The 15,771-nt window shown below is 38.0% G+C and overlaps 1 protein-coding gene across 21 annotated transcripts in view; it reads right to left on the bottom strand.

The window, feature by feature from the left end:
• The window catches only part of bru1 (bruno 1), a 507,347-nt gene that overhangs the window by 67,436 nt on the left and 424,140 nt on the right, over positions 1–15,771 (bottom strand). For 10 of the 21 annotated variants that reach the window (XM_070087294.1, XM_070087290.1, XM_070087297.1 and 7 more), the window contains 3 exons: positions 14,807–14,990; positions 10,383–10,508; positions 543–680 (listed from right to left, as the gene is read on the bottom strand). In XM_070087294.1, the coding sequence (XP_069943395.1) occupies positions 543–680; positions 10,383–10,508; positions 14,807–14,990 (448 nt within the window). The remainder of the gene's footprint in view (positions 1–542; positions 681–10,382; positions 10,509–14,806; positions 14,991–15,771) is intronic. The other 11 variants (XM_070087295.1, XM_070087306.1, XM_070087304.1 and 8 more) reach the window with 7 other exon arrangements.

Consider the following 15,771-nt stretch of genomic DNA (forward strand, 5'->3'; position numbering starts at 1 on the left):
TCAAGAATTTCATTAATCTACACTTGGACTTAAAACATACAAAGGATTGGTAATGATTTATGCTGTTTATATCAAACATTTAAAATGCATTGAATGAGGGCAAGTTTATACAAAGCTGAAACTAATAGAGGTCACTACACTGTGTACCTTCAATACCTTGCAGCTTGTAGGCCAAAAGAAGTGGTTAAAAATATATTATTTTCCATACAAATGTCAAAGAATTTCATGCAGTTCTGAAAACTTATTAAAAGTACTACCATAAACAAACAGAATTAGTGAAAAAGCACCGATAATATAAATATGAGAAAAAAATATCAGTACTGTACATAACACTGTCAACAAAAATGTATTTATAATAAAATACTGTCTACAAAAAAAGGGGGAACAATTTGAAAGCAAGACAACAGTAATTAGCAAAAAAAAGATGCACTGAAATTTTTATTTGATTTAGTTGTATGTACTTTACAAGTAGTTTACTGGTATGTCGGCAGTGAAAATTTATTGAGGGAAAGAGTGGAGTCAAGAAAGGATGCAAGTGATACCTTGGTCGGTGAGGGTGAAGGAAGAGCTGGGAGAAGTAGGGAATGTGATACCTGGCTGGGTGAGAGCTTGAAGTCCCGTTGTGCTGCCACCTGTAATGGCCGCCAGTGACGCTAGGTTCTGCATGTTCATACCCAACCCTGTACATAAACACACAACACCGCCAACGTTAGTCTCACACACAGTTACAAATAATGACTTAGTGGGAATAGGTTGTAAAAGTAAGGTGTTCATTATCTCTAATATGAAAATTTAATCAGGAGGCAAAAAATATTGTGCTATCTAAATATAAAACGTACACACACACACACTCACTCACTCTCTCTCACTCCTGGCAGGGCCAGGAGCTGTGATTCTACCCCTACAACCACAAATAAGCGAGCATGTGTGCATGCATGCATGCATGCATGCACGCATGCACGCACGCACGCGCACACACACACACACACACGCACACGCACACAAAACCTTCTGGAGTTCTATGACAAAGTTACAGAAGTGAGACACGAGAGAGAGGGGCGAGTTGATTGCATTTGCTTGGACTGTAAGAAGGCCTTCGACACAGTTCCTCACAAGAGACTAGTGCAGAAACTAGAGGATCAGGCACGTATAACAGGAAGGACACTGCAATGGATCAGAGAATACCTGACATTGCCCTATCCCTCTCCATCCTCTAAATGCCAAATCCACTATGGGAACCCCTCAGCTCACTGAATTATACCCTTGTTGACCCCACTTTTTTTTTTTATACTCCAAATCTTCTGGAAAATATTCACACCACACAGTGATATCCAACATGATATCACCACTGCCTCTAGCCATTTTCTCACTGCACCAAGGTCCATGCCTCACACCAATACAAGTGTTGATACCACTATACAGTAACACATTCCCCCTTTTTCTTTTTTTTTTTTTTTAGCCTCCATAAACTTCTATCAACAGATGCCTTGACACATGCTACCTACATTGTATTTTACATTTTGAGGTATTGGAAGGGACAGGTAAACTACTACAAGAATAGCAATCTATTACAATACCTCAATAACAATACCACTGAACTCTTTAACAACTTTACATCCAGTCTTGACCAATTTAATTTTTCTCCTGTTCACCACTGTAGTAAGTACCATCTACCAGCTGGGCTTACAGTATCTGTCATAACAGCCTTAGGAATGACAGCTGATGTGGAGAGGTGGAGGTCTATTTCACTGAACTCTCCATAGAGAGCAGTTTTACATTTTTTTTTTTCAACAAACCGGCCGTATCCCACCAAGGCAGGGTGGCCTAAAAAGAAAAACGAAAGTTTCTCTTTTTAAATTTAGTAATTTATACAGGAGAAGGGGTTACTAGCCCCTTGCTCCCGGCATTTTAGTCACTTCTTACGACATGCATGGCTTACGGAGGAAGAATTCTGTTCCACTTCCCCATGGAGATAAGAGGAAATAGACAAGAACAAGAAAATCCAGAGGGGTATGTATATATATGCTTGTACATGTATGTGCAGCGTGACCTAAGTGTAAGTAGAAGTAGCAAGACGTACCTCAAATGTTGCATGTTTATGAAAAAAGGACACCAGCAATCCTAACATCATGTAAAACAATTACAGGCTTTCATTTTACACTCACTCCCTGGGCAGTTTCTGTCTACCAACCTACATGAGAAACTTTTTTAAAATTAAAAGTTTTTCACGTTTCAAAAAAAATCAGTGAACTGCTTTAGGAATCCTACTGCCAGCACCAAAGTTTGATATACCTATATTCAGTTTTCAAGAGTTTTTCTTTCCTTGCAGCCCAGCCTGACGCCTGACTTTTGTTGACTGCCCTTTTAACCAGGCTTTTGCTATTGATGGGATGCTGGCCCACATAGCCATCTCCGCCTAGTTGATCTGGCATATAGCAGAGGTGTTGGTTCAGCTCTTTCTTGAAGACTTCTAGACTTGCTCTGGCAATATTTTTCATATCTCTTGGAAGCAGGTTCAATAGTTTCAGACCATAACATCATGTAAAACAATTACAGGCTTTCATTTTACACTCACTTGGCAGGACAGTAGTACCTCCCTGGGCAGTTGCTGTCTACCAACCTACATGAGAAACTTTTTTAAAATTAAAAGTTTTTCACGTTTCAAAAAAAATCAGTGAACTGCTTTAGGAATCCTACTGCCAGCACCAAAGTTTGATATACCTATATTCAGTTTTCAAGAGTTTTTCTTTCCTTGCAGCCCAGCCTGACGCCTGACTTTTGTTGACTGCCCTTTTAACCAGGCTTTTGCTATTGATGGGATGCTGGCCCACATAGCCATCTCCGCCTAGTTGATCTGGCATATAGCAGAGGTGTTGGTTCAGCTCTTTCTTGAAGACTTCTAGACTTGCTCTGGCAATATTTTTCATATCTCTTGGAAGCAGGTTCAATAGTTTCAGACCATGGATGTTGAAAGCATGCTCTTATTGTATCCATGGCATCCCTACTTTTCACTGGGTCTACTTTACCACTTCCTGGTAATGTGTAGATGTAGGACTACACTCTAAAGTATCTAACATGTGCTGTCATATATATCAGGTACCTGTCTCTTCTATGCTCCAAAAAGTACCCAGTACATTCCAAGTACTTTGAGGTACAGTGTATTCTCAACAGCTTAAATGCTTCCTTGGCTATATGCAAGCCATAAACAATCTCTGTACTTTTTCCAGCTCTGATATTTCTCCTGCCTAGAGTGAAGCCATCAGCACTGAACAATATGCCTGACAAAAGAGCACAAATTATTAGAAGAGTATAACTGTTAGGCAAAAGGACACAAGTGCAACTAATGTGACATTTTACTGTGGCAACATTTCACTCTCCAGGAGCTTTATCAGTAATGGCTTGATAAAGCTCCTGGAGAGCAAAATGTTCCCACAATAAAATGTCACACTAGTTGCACTTGTGTCCTTTTACCTAACATATTGTCGGTAATTCTACCAACTTTAATACAAGAGTAACACTACTGAGAGTTCTTATCCACCCTGCCCTTTTTCTGGCCAACACTGCATTTCCCTTAGTTATATTTAACACAATGGCCATATCCCACCAAGGCAGGTTGACCCAAAGAAGAAAACAGAATCACCAACATTCACTTAACCATCTTTCCAGATGAACATTAGAAAAAAGGTATACTGCAGCAGGCCTACTGGCCCATATTAGGCAGGTCCTTCTCAAACCCAAATCCCCTAGTCAAACCCAAACCCCCTGATATCACATTCAGATTACCTCTACAACTGCAACATCTCCAATCCTCCTTAAGAGTGCAGGCACTGCCCTTCCAGTCTCCAGGATTCCAGTCCACCTAACTAGTTTTCCCAGATGTTTTGCACTGAGGTACAATGAATAACCTTTTCAAAGAAATTTTGTCAGCAAATACATTAATGCTTTATTATTTTCTTATTGTGTGATCATTTTTTTTTTTTTTTTTTCAACAAGTCGGCCATCTCCCACCGAGGCAGGGTGACCCAAAAAAGAAAGAAAATCCCCAAAAAGAAAATACTTTCATCATCATTCAACACTTTCACCACACTCACACATTATCACTGTTTTTGCAGAGGTGCTCAGAATACAACAGTTTAGAAGCATATACGTATAAAGATACACAACATATCCCTCCAAAATGCCAATATCCCAAACCCCTCCTTTAAAGTGCAGGCATTGTACTTCTCATTTCCAGGACTCAAGTCCGGCTATATGAAAATAACCGGTTTCCCTGAATCCCTTCACTAAATAAGTCCGGCTATATGAAAATAACCGGTTTCCCTGAATCCCTTCACTAAATAAGTCCGACTATATGAAAATAACCGGTTTCCCTGAATCCCTTCACTAAATAAGTCCGGCTATATGAAAATAACCGGTTTCCCTGAATCCCTTCACTAAATAAGTCTGACTATATGAAAATAACCGGTTTCCCTGAATCCCTTCACTAAATATTACCCTGCTCACACTCCAACAGATCGTCAGGTCCCAAGTACCATTCGTCTCCATTCACTCCTATATAAAAATAAATGGTATAAAATACCGACACACTGGAAACATAAACACATATGCAGTTTAATGTGATCCTTTATTGACAACGTTTCGCCTACACAGTGGGCTTTTTCAAGTCACACACAGATCATTCCAAGTATCTACCTCCACAACCACGACCATCAAGGACATCACCAGTAGTAGACAGGACAAGCTTCGATCCTCTGCAGGGGTATACATAATCCCTTGTAATGACTGCAACAAATTATACGTGGGCGAAACATCAAGAGACCTCCAAACACGTATTTCAGAACACCAATACGCAAGCAGGACTGACGATACAAGGAATGCCTGTGTACAACATCGCAATTCACACAACCATTTAATTAACTACAGAAACTCAAGACTTATCGCCACAGAAGACAAGACTCGATACAGAAGAATCCTGGAATCATCGCTTATCTCTATAACCAACAATTTCAACCAGAACAATGGCTTCTATAACTTAGCTGAACCACTTGCCAAGAAACTTCTTCATTGCTATCCCACATAAGAACATAGAACACTGCAGAAGGTCTACTCACAACTTGTCCAATACCCCTGCCAAGCTACCAAAGACTCTATAACCCCACCCGGTAGATCATCAGATGCAGCATTCTTCACCTGACCTCAACATTCTGAACCTGACTATAAATACTCCTGTACCTTCCACCCCAGGTAGATCTGTGTGTGACTTGAAAAAGCCCACTGTGTGGGCGAAACGTTGTCAATAAAGGATCACATTAAACTGCATATGTGTTTATGTTTCCACTCCTATCTAACATGCTCACGCACGCTTGCTGGAAGTCCAAGCCCCTCGCCCACAAAACCTCCTTTACCCCCTCTCTCCAACCCTTTCGAGGATGACCCCTACCCCGCCTTCCTTCCCCTATAGATTTATATGCTTTCCATGTCATTCTACTTTGATCCATTCTCTCTAAATGACCAAACCACCTCAACAACCCCTCTTCTGCCCTCTGACTAATACTTTTATTCACTCCACACCTTTTCCTAATTTCCACACTCCGAATTTTCTGCATAATATTTACACCACACATTGCCCTTAGACAGGACATCTCCACTGCCTCCAACCGTCTCCTCACTGCTGCATTTACCACCCAAGCTTCACATCCATATAAGAGTGTTGGTACTACTATACTTTCATACATTCCCTTCTTTGCCTCCATAGATAACGTTTTTTGACTCCACATATACCTCAACGCACCACTCACCTTTTTTCCCTCATCAATTCTATGATTAACCTCATCCTTCATAAATCCATCCGCCAACACGTCAACTCCCAAGTATCTGAAAACATTCACTTCTTCCACACTTCTCCCAATTTGATATCCAATTTTTCTTTATCTAAATCAATTGGTACCCTCATCACCTTACTCTTTTCTATGTTCACTTTCAACTTTCTACCTTTACACACATTCCCAAACTCATCCACTAACCTTTGCAATTTTTCTTTAGAATCTTCCATAAGCACAGTATCATCAGCAAAAAGTAACTGTGTCAATTCCCATTTTAAATTTGATTCCCCATAATTTAATCCCACCCCTCTCCCAAACACCCTAGCATTTACTACCTTTACAACCCCATCTATAAATATATTAAACAACCATGGTGACATTACACATCCCTGTCTAAGACCTACTTTTACTGGGAAGTAGTCTCCCTCTCTTCTACACACCCTAACCTGAGCCTCACTATCCTCATAAAAACTCTTTACAGCATTTAGTAACTTACCACCTATTCCATGTACTTGCAACATCTGCCACATTGCTCCTCTATCCACTCTATCATATGCCTTTTCTAAATCCATAAATGCAATAAAAACTTCCCTACCTTTATCTAAATACTGTTCACATATATGCTTCAATGTAAACACTTGATCTACACATCCCCTACCCACTCTGAAACCTCCTTGCTCATCTGCCATCCTACATTCTGTCTTACCTCTAATTCTTTCAATTATAACCCTACCGTACACTTTTCCTGGTATACTCAGTAAACTTATTCCTCTATAATTTTTACAATCTCTTTTGTCCCCTTTCACTTTACATAAAGGGACTATACATGCTCTCCACCAATCCCTAGGTACCTTCCCCTCTTTCATACATTTATTAAACAAAAGTACCAACCACTCCAACACTATATCCCCCCCTGCTTTTAACAATTGTCATGATCTCATGAGTTCCAGCTGCTTTACCCCCTTTCATTCTACGTAATGCCTCACGTACCTCCCCCACACTTACATTCTGCTCTTCTTCACTCCTAAAAGATGGTATACCTCCCAGGCCAGTGCATGAAATTACCGCCACCCTTTCTTCCTCAAAATATTCTCGCCATCTACCTAATACCTCCCTCTCCCCATCTACTAACTCCCCTACTCTGTTTTTAACTGACAAATCCATACTTTCCCTTGGCTTTCTTAACTTGTTTAACTCACTCCAAAATTTTTTCTTATTTTCATTAAAATTTCTTGACAGTGCCTCTCCCACTCTATCATCTGCTCTCCTTTTGCACTTTCTCACCACTCACTTTACCTTTCTTTTACTCTCCATATACTCTGCTCTTCTTATAACACTTCTGCTTTGTAAAAACCTCTCATAAGCTACCTTTTTCTCTTTTATCACACCCTTTACTTCATCATTCCACCAATCACTCCTCTTTCCTCCTGCCCCCACCCTCCTATAACCACAAACTTCTGCCCCACATTCTAATATTGCATTTTTAAAACTATTCCAACCCTCTTCAACCCCCCCACTACTCATCTTTGCACTAGCCCACCTTTCTGCCAATAGTCGCTTATATCTCGCCCGAACTTCCTCCTCCCTTAGTTTATACACTTTCACCTCCCTCTTACTTGTTGTTGCCACCTTCCTCTTTTCCCATCTACCTCTTACTCTAACTGTAGCTACAACTAAATAATGATCCGATATATCAGTTGACCCTCTATAAACATGTACATCCTGGAGCCTACCCATCAACCTTTTATCCACCAATACATAATCTAACAAACTACTTTCATTACGTGCTACATCATACCTTGTATATTTATTTATCCTCTTTTCATAAAATATGTATTACTTATTACCAAATCTCTTTCTACACATAGCTCAATTAAAGGCTCCCCATTTACATTTACCCCTGGCACCCCAAATTTACCTACTACTCCCTCCATAACATTTTTACCCACTTTAGCATTGAAATCCCCAACCACCATTACTCTCACACTTGATTCAAAACTCCCCATGCATTCACTCAACATTTCCCAAAATCTCTCTCTCTCCTCTACACTTCTCTCTTCTCCAGGTGCATACACGCTTACTATAACCCTCTTTTCACATCCAATCTTTATTTTACTCCACATAATCCTTGAATTTATACATTTATAGTCCCTCTTTTCCTGCCATAGCTTATCCTTCAACATTATTGCTACTCCTTCTTTAGCTCTAACTATTTGAAACCCCTGACCTAATCCAATTTATTCCTCTCCATTGAAACTCTACCACCCCCTTCAGCTTTGTTTCACTTAAAGCCAGGACATCCAGCTTCTTCTCATTCATAACATCCACAATCACCTCTTTCTTATCATTTGCACAACATCCACGCACATTCAGACTTCCCACTTTGACAATTTTCTTCTTATTCTTTTTAGTAATCTTTACAGGAAAAGGGGTTACTAGCCCATTGTTCCCGGCATTTTAGTTGACTTTTACAACACGCATGGCTTACGAAGGAAAGATTCTTATTCCAAAATACTGTTTTTTAATAAAGATCATTTAGTTTGTGTGGTGGGAATTTTATTTTCCTGGTTTGGAAGTTGGCATTTAAACATAAATGCTGTAGCTGTTCAAAAAGTGCCTTCGTGTATTTTTCCATTCTTACAGGGTCTAATATTATCATATGTGAATACAGAGAGTTCACTATTCTAATAAGAACATAGGAAAGAAGAAATACTGTGTTAGGACTACTGGCTCATGATAAGCATGTCCAACTCAGGCCCAGCTACTGCCAAGGCACCTCAGTTTTTACTTCTCTTGGCTACCTAACCATTAGATGGTCTGACATTAAATTCCTTACATCCATAAACTGGTTGAAAAGTGAAATTAAAATTTTTGTAGTTTGAAAAAAATCTAAATTTCCTTCTCAGTATAAACCCTAAATTTTTAATATGTTAAGTAAAAGGACACAAATGCAACGTTGCCACAATAAAATGTCACATTAGTTGCATTTGTGTCCTTTTACTTAATATATTGTTGGTAATTCTACCAATATTAATACAAATTTTTAATGAGGAAGAATTCCAAATAAGTGTGATATTACAACTGTATATATAGTGTAGTTAAATGTTTAATACAGAACAGATGGAATACAGTGGACCCCCGGATTAAGATGTCATCGGATTAAGTAATTGGATTAAGTAACGTTTTTTCGTCAAAATATTGGCTCGGTTAAAGCCATTCGTCCAAGATGTGTCCGCGTGCCATGAGTGGCCCAGATACTCCAGCCAGTGTGCCATTGTTTACCAGCCAGTGAGAACAATTCCACATGTACATGCAATACATTTTGCACTATTCCATTGTTTTTAGTGCTTGTCACTGCTAAATAAGCCACCATGGGTCTAAAGAAAGCTTCTAGTGCCAGCCCTTTGGTAAGGAGGGTTAGAAACACTATAGAACTCAAGAAAAAGTTTGTAGAAAGATACAAAAGTGGTGGTGGTAGTGATGGTGGTACACCAGCCAGGGTACTTCCCCACACACCAGCCAGGGTACTTCCCTGCATACCAGCCAGGGTACTTCTCCACATACCTGCCAGGGTACTTCCCCACACACATGATTTAATCTGAGTGGGACTTGTGCATGAGTGAATAGAATTATCAAAGCTTATTGCTTGGGAAGCATTGAAAATTGGGTTGGGCAAATACGAATCGGTTAGTAGGATGGTTTGTGAAGGACCTGCCTAGTATGCGCCAACAGGCCTACTGCAGTGTTCCTGCTTTATGTGCAAACATTCATGGATGAACATCACCCTGACACAGCTGTTGCAGGCTGTGCTGGCAACATCTACAATGACAATGTTGTGTCCTATTTTAGGGAAATCTTATAGAGATGCCAGAAACAGAGCTCTCTGGTCAGATATTTAGTGCCACAGGTGTGCAGTGACTCAAGCTGGTCCTAGCATTAAAAAACAAAGAAGGGAAGTAATGCCGGAAAAGGACTTGGTACCTGAAGCCTTTATGGAAGGGGATTTCCCTTCCAAACAATAGTACACCTCCATCCTCTCCTCTCTTCTTAACTCATCACTCATCAATAAGTTTTCAATAAATATAAATGTCATTTTAGTAATGTTTTACTCTGCACGTCTCATTGTTTTCTGTGTAGGGAAATGTATATTTCATGTAAAAAAATTATTTTGTTTAATACTTTTGGGTGTCTGGAATGGATTAATTGGATTTCCATTATTTCTTATGGAGAAAATTAATTTGAATTAAGTCAGATTTGACATAAGACACTCTCTCTGGAACGGATTAATTACATTTTCCAGGGGTCCACTGTATGATGATAATTCCCAAATAAATGTCACTTGTCTAAATCATTAGTTTTCTTAGATGTTTTAGAGCAGAATACCTATTGGTGTCCTGGTGTTTTATTGCACATCTTAGATTCCAAATAACTAGGCAGAAGCAGCATAAATTCATTAGCACTATTCTACTAAAGAATCTCAACAAGGAAAAATCATGCACACACACAGGTACAAACAGAAAAAAGATATGGAATAACATTATATTATGAATTAATGAGTACCTGTATTTTGCGAACTCATAGACGCTAATAAGCCTTGCAGGTTGGTTTCCTGGGAGCCATTAGTCGAAGTGGGCAAGTTGAGGCTGCCTAGAGACCCCAAACCACTCAGACCTAAGGAATGAGAGCCTGTTGATGAATAAAGGCAACACATTAGTCAATTTTTGCTTTATTTAGAAAACAAAAAATAAGCTTCTATGATAGTTACAATTAATGCCAAGGAAGTAGATATTAATTTGCTGATTCCTTCCCTTCGACTGCTGTTTTCAAGCTGCTTTGCGAGACATGTGAATAGTCTTTTAGTATTAGGTTAAGTCTGCCCGAAATGCCTTGGCATGATAGTGGCTTTCTTTGTACCAATCAAATTATGAAATGCAAACACACATTGTAACCTTAGCAAAGAAATACATTTTTATTTTATTTTACTTTTTCTTAAACAGAAACAATGTGGAACTTAGTAAACTATTCTATAGTGCATCTAGTATTCCAATAAACAGCAACTTCTGATATCCAGTTTTCATACTTTTAGTAATTAGTTTCAAAATTCATGAACTGACATACTGAAGGTGGCACGGATGAGGAAAACTGCTGCTGTGCATACTTTGGGCTTTTCAAATAATTTAATTGCCACAAGTATAATGCTTTGAAAAATCAAATTTTTAATTGTTATACATTTTTGTATTTTGCAAAAATGCAAAATAAATTTTTATTTTTACATTGAGAAAATCTATTTTTTCTTTGTCCCAATGTTTAAAATGATATTTTGCAGTTTTACACTGCAAATATTTATAGTACATACTTCTTCATATAGCATAAATGTGCTATGGATGGAAGGCGCCAAACTAGCTTAGCTATTGATTTGTGCTGCTTCTTTGTCTCTCAGCTCTTTTATTTTGTCATTAGTACAGTATTACCAAGAACAATAACTGCTTTTTCGCAACCCCAAATCCTGAAGTGTCTCCTGGTGTCACAAAATATTTGAGAAAAAAAAAAAGTCTTATAAAATTATAGAGAATCATTTCCTGATGATAACACCAAAAGTACAAAATTTCATGGAAAATTTATGAAATTACGCTCTCACGAAGTTAGCGACCTTGGCGACATTTACGCATGGGCGATACTGACCACTTTGAGCCCTATTTTCAGCCAATTCTGTTGTTCCAGTCCACCAAACTCATAGCTATTTCTTTAGAACTCCATTTGTTCTATCGATCGAGTACAAGAAACCACCCATTTACTGATTTCAACTATCCAATAAAGTGGTCAGAAATTGGCAATTTGGCCAATTTCATGCAAATTAAAAAATGTCAATATCAATATAGGGTCCAGAACGAACAATGCAGCCATTCCTGGCACTAAAATAAAATTTTCTTTGTTCATCAGTCACATCTCGGGCCCCTGTTATAATACTCTTGCTTCTATTTTGAATTTTTATTCAAACAAAAAATAGAAGATTTACTGCTATGCAGACTACAGCAATATTGTAATAATTGCATAAATAATGTCAACCCACTCATGACTGCATATTAGAATGGCTAGTTGGACATTTATTGGACAATGACGTCATTTGTTTACTCTTGAACGTCGGCAAAAACCGAACATTTCTGCCACTTTGAGCTCCATTTCAAGATTTTTTCATAGTAAAACCAATCAAAATCGCTTCTATTTCTATAATATGTTTTCCATTCTATCCAATGAGACCAAGAAAACAAGAATACAACCATAAATACTATACGAAAATACACCTCAAAGTTGGCGTTTTAATCCAAAAACAAGGTCGGAGTTTTTTTTTTCTCATTATGCACTGAGTGCTGCAGGATTTTTTTTTTATACTGCACAAACTGACCACACAGACCCATGCTCTCACATGTGGGCCTACCAGCTTTCTCCTGCTTGATTTGAAGCTGCTAGAATTTTTGAGTATATACATGTGTACGTCAAACACATTGCCTCGTAAGACGTACATCTACGACCAAAACAGTCAATAGGTTAATGCATTTGTTAGGCATTTTGTGTGTGTGTTTGCCTTGGTGGTCCATTCTTTTACCTCGTTTACTTTTTTTTCTTAACATTAGCTTTCATTTATGTCTCTTTAGCATAAATTTACCTCATTTAACTAATTTTTTATTGCTTTGTTTACAGTGTCCAATTTTGTTACATTTTATTTAATTTCCCTTTATCTCCTGTTTTCTCCCATTTTATCAATTTTTCTAGCTGAAGTTTTAGTTTGCGATTCTTTTTAATCAGTTCATCAATTTTCTTTTCCTGTCTCCCACTGTCTTTACTGTTTCCTTTAAATCCTTATAGGTCATCTTCACTTTGTTGCTGCTTTAAGGTATGTATCCACTAATTTACTAGTGGTGAGAGGAGTATGGAGGACAGAGTATGAGAAGTACTAAATCAATATTTACATAACTTTTAACCAAGCGAGAGTAATTGTTTTGAAAAACATTAAAGATGAAATCTCTGCTGGAAAATCTAGAGTTCCAGGGGTAAATAATAAGAGGTCCTTTTTCATCTGTCTTATAATGGTTCTCTCGTTTAATTGTAATTAGAGGTTTGGTGATAAACAGTTGACACACTTTTGGATGCACATTTTTTGAGGAGAGATTAATACCAGACTTGTAGTTTTAGTAAGAGGAAGATGAAGTACAATGAAAATAGTAAGAGTTTGTAAAAGAGAAGTGAAAGTGAATTACGAAAAAAAACAGGAAGTTAGTGAAAGATATGAGCAACTGTTGTGATAAACAATATAAAAAGTCAAACGGTTATAAAATTGTTCTGAAAATAGCCTCAATGCATTTCTCACATCTCAAGCTATTTCCTCTGCATCATCCTTATGAAAATCTCTTTTAAAGCAATACAGAAGACCCCCAACATTCGATGGCATCGACATTCGATAAATCTGACATTCGATGCATTTTAACGCAAAAATTTCGCCTCGACATTCGATGGAAAACCCGATATTTGATACGATTTGTACTAGACGTGTCCACGTGTGGCCTGAACTGCCCCGTGTGTGCCAGTGTTTACAAGCCAGCCAGTGTGCGCACATCTAAGGATACATTCGGTGCATTTCATATTATCCATATTATCACTGTTTTTGGTGCTTGTTTCTGCAAAATAAGTCACCATGGGCCCCAAGAAAGCTTCTAGTGCCAACCCTGTGGTAAAAAGGGGGAGAATTAGTATGGAAATTAAGAAAGATTTTGAAGGGTTTGGGGCTAACCCTGAGAAGCCTATGCCAGTTGTGGACTCCATTGTGCCTACTTCAAAAATTAAGGAAATGTGTGCAAAATGGGTTGAACTGCAAATCTTTATGGATGAAAATCACCCTAACACAGCTATTGCAAGCCGTGCTGGTGACTATTACAATGTAAATGTTATGGCCCATTTTAGACAAATCTTAAAGGAATGGCGACAGAGGTCCAGTGACTCAAGCTGGTCCTAGTGGCATAAAAAGAAGGGAAGTAACCCCGGAAAAGGACTTGCTACCTCAAGTCCTAATGGAAGGGGATTCCCCTTCTAAATAGTAACAACTTCGACACTCTCCCCTCCTCCCATCCCATCAATCATCACCAGATCTTCATTAAAGGTAAGTGTCAATTATTCTATTGTTATTATTCTACTGTTATTGTTGTTATTGTAATTATTCTATTGCATTAAACTTAATATTTCATGTGGTAAATTTTTTTTTTTTCATACTTTTGGGTGTCTTGCATGGATTAATTTGATTTCCATTATTTCTTATGGGGAAAATTAATTCAACTTTCGGTATTTTCAACATTCGATAGCTCTCAGGAACGGATTAGTATCGAATGTCGAGGGTCCACTGTATTTAAAAGAAAAAGTTAGCAAAGTATGACTACAGTGTCCATCTCACGTTTACAGGACAGAAACTCAAGCCTTCACCATGTCCTTGTGCTTGAATGACTTACTGAGGGAGGTTTAGGCTTTCACATAAACACTGTGATGAAGCCAGCAATGATTACTTATACAACACACATGTACTGATTTACCTGTAAATAAATTTTTCAAAGTTAACAATTTGAACACCTAACAACCAATTCGAGACACTATCATGTGAAAGATTCCATCTGTTACTCAATGGAATGGTGGCTTTGTGGCTAAAGCTCCCGCTTCACACACGGTGGGCCCAGGTTCGATTCCCGGCGGGTGGAAACATTTCGATACGTTTCCTTACACCTGTTGTCCTGTTCACCTAGCAGCAAATAGGTACCTGGGTGTTAGTCGACTGGTGTGGGTCGCATCCTGGGGGACAAGGTTGAGGACCCCAATGGAAATAAGTTACAGTCCTCGATGACGCACTGACTTTCTTGGGTTATCCTGGGTGGCTAACCCTCCAGGGTTAAAAATCCGAACAAAATCTTATCCTATCTTATCTTATAACAAAAAATTAAATGTACCTGATGAATCAAACATCTGTTGTGTAGCCAGATTTCCCTGTGAGGCTGCCAAGAGCTGCTGTACACTAACATTATTAAGGGATGGCAGTTGTTGAAGACTGCCTAGTTGATTGGTGAGACTGCCAGCAGTTGCACCTGAACCAGCTGAGCTGCCCACCTGCTGCTGGAGCAACTGTAAGTACGCCTGAACATTAAACAACGTTAATTTATAATTTTAACCTCCCATTTCTTTGAGTGAAAATAATCATTATGGAAAGGGAGTATCTAAAAAAAATAAACATAATAAATAAAATTAAAAAACTAAATAATCAATGGAATAGGATTAATTGTTATTATTAACACAGGGAAAAAATGTTAAACACACACACTCAAACACAACTTGCATATTATCCGTATTTCTGTAGTTTGTTACTCTTCTAACGTGGTTCTTTGAGGATAAAACAAAATTTGTTTCCCAGAATTCTTTTGTCTTTTAATTACAAATGAGAGATTTCTGTTTAGTAACAGCAAAAACATTCTGCTGTCAGTCTGCATAAAACTTTAGCAATATAGGAGACAGGAGACATTTACTTTACCAACCAGAAAGGTGCTACATACGTGACAAACATCACATTCGAGTGTAAACAAGAGAAACAATTATACACAACTCATCTACTTATTAACTAATGGAAAAGTATTCAACATAATAAGGAAAAAATTATACAACAGATTTTAACTAAGTAAAATACATGGTAATGCATGACACAAATGAACAATATAATAAACCAAGATAACAGCAATTATAAAAATTTTTGTTTTTCCTTTATGGTTATCTATAGTGCACATGTGATACAAAATATAATTTGTGTAGGAAATTAAAACAAAATATAATTCGTCTTGAATAATGTACATACATTATAAGGAAAATCAATTCATCCTAAATAATTTTCTCCTGATTTTTAATGCACTTGTACACTTGAAATATT

This window comes from Cherax quadricarinatus, chromosome 21 (assembly GCF_038502225.1).
Source record: "Cherax quadricarinatus isolate ZL_2023a chromosome 21, ASM3850222v1, whole genome shotgun sequence".
In the NCBI taxonomy this organism is placed as follows: domain Eukaryota; kingdom Metazoa; phylum Arthropoda; class Malacostraca; order Decapoda; family Parastacidae; genus Cherax; species Cherax quadricarinatus.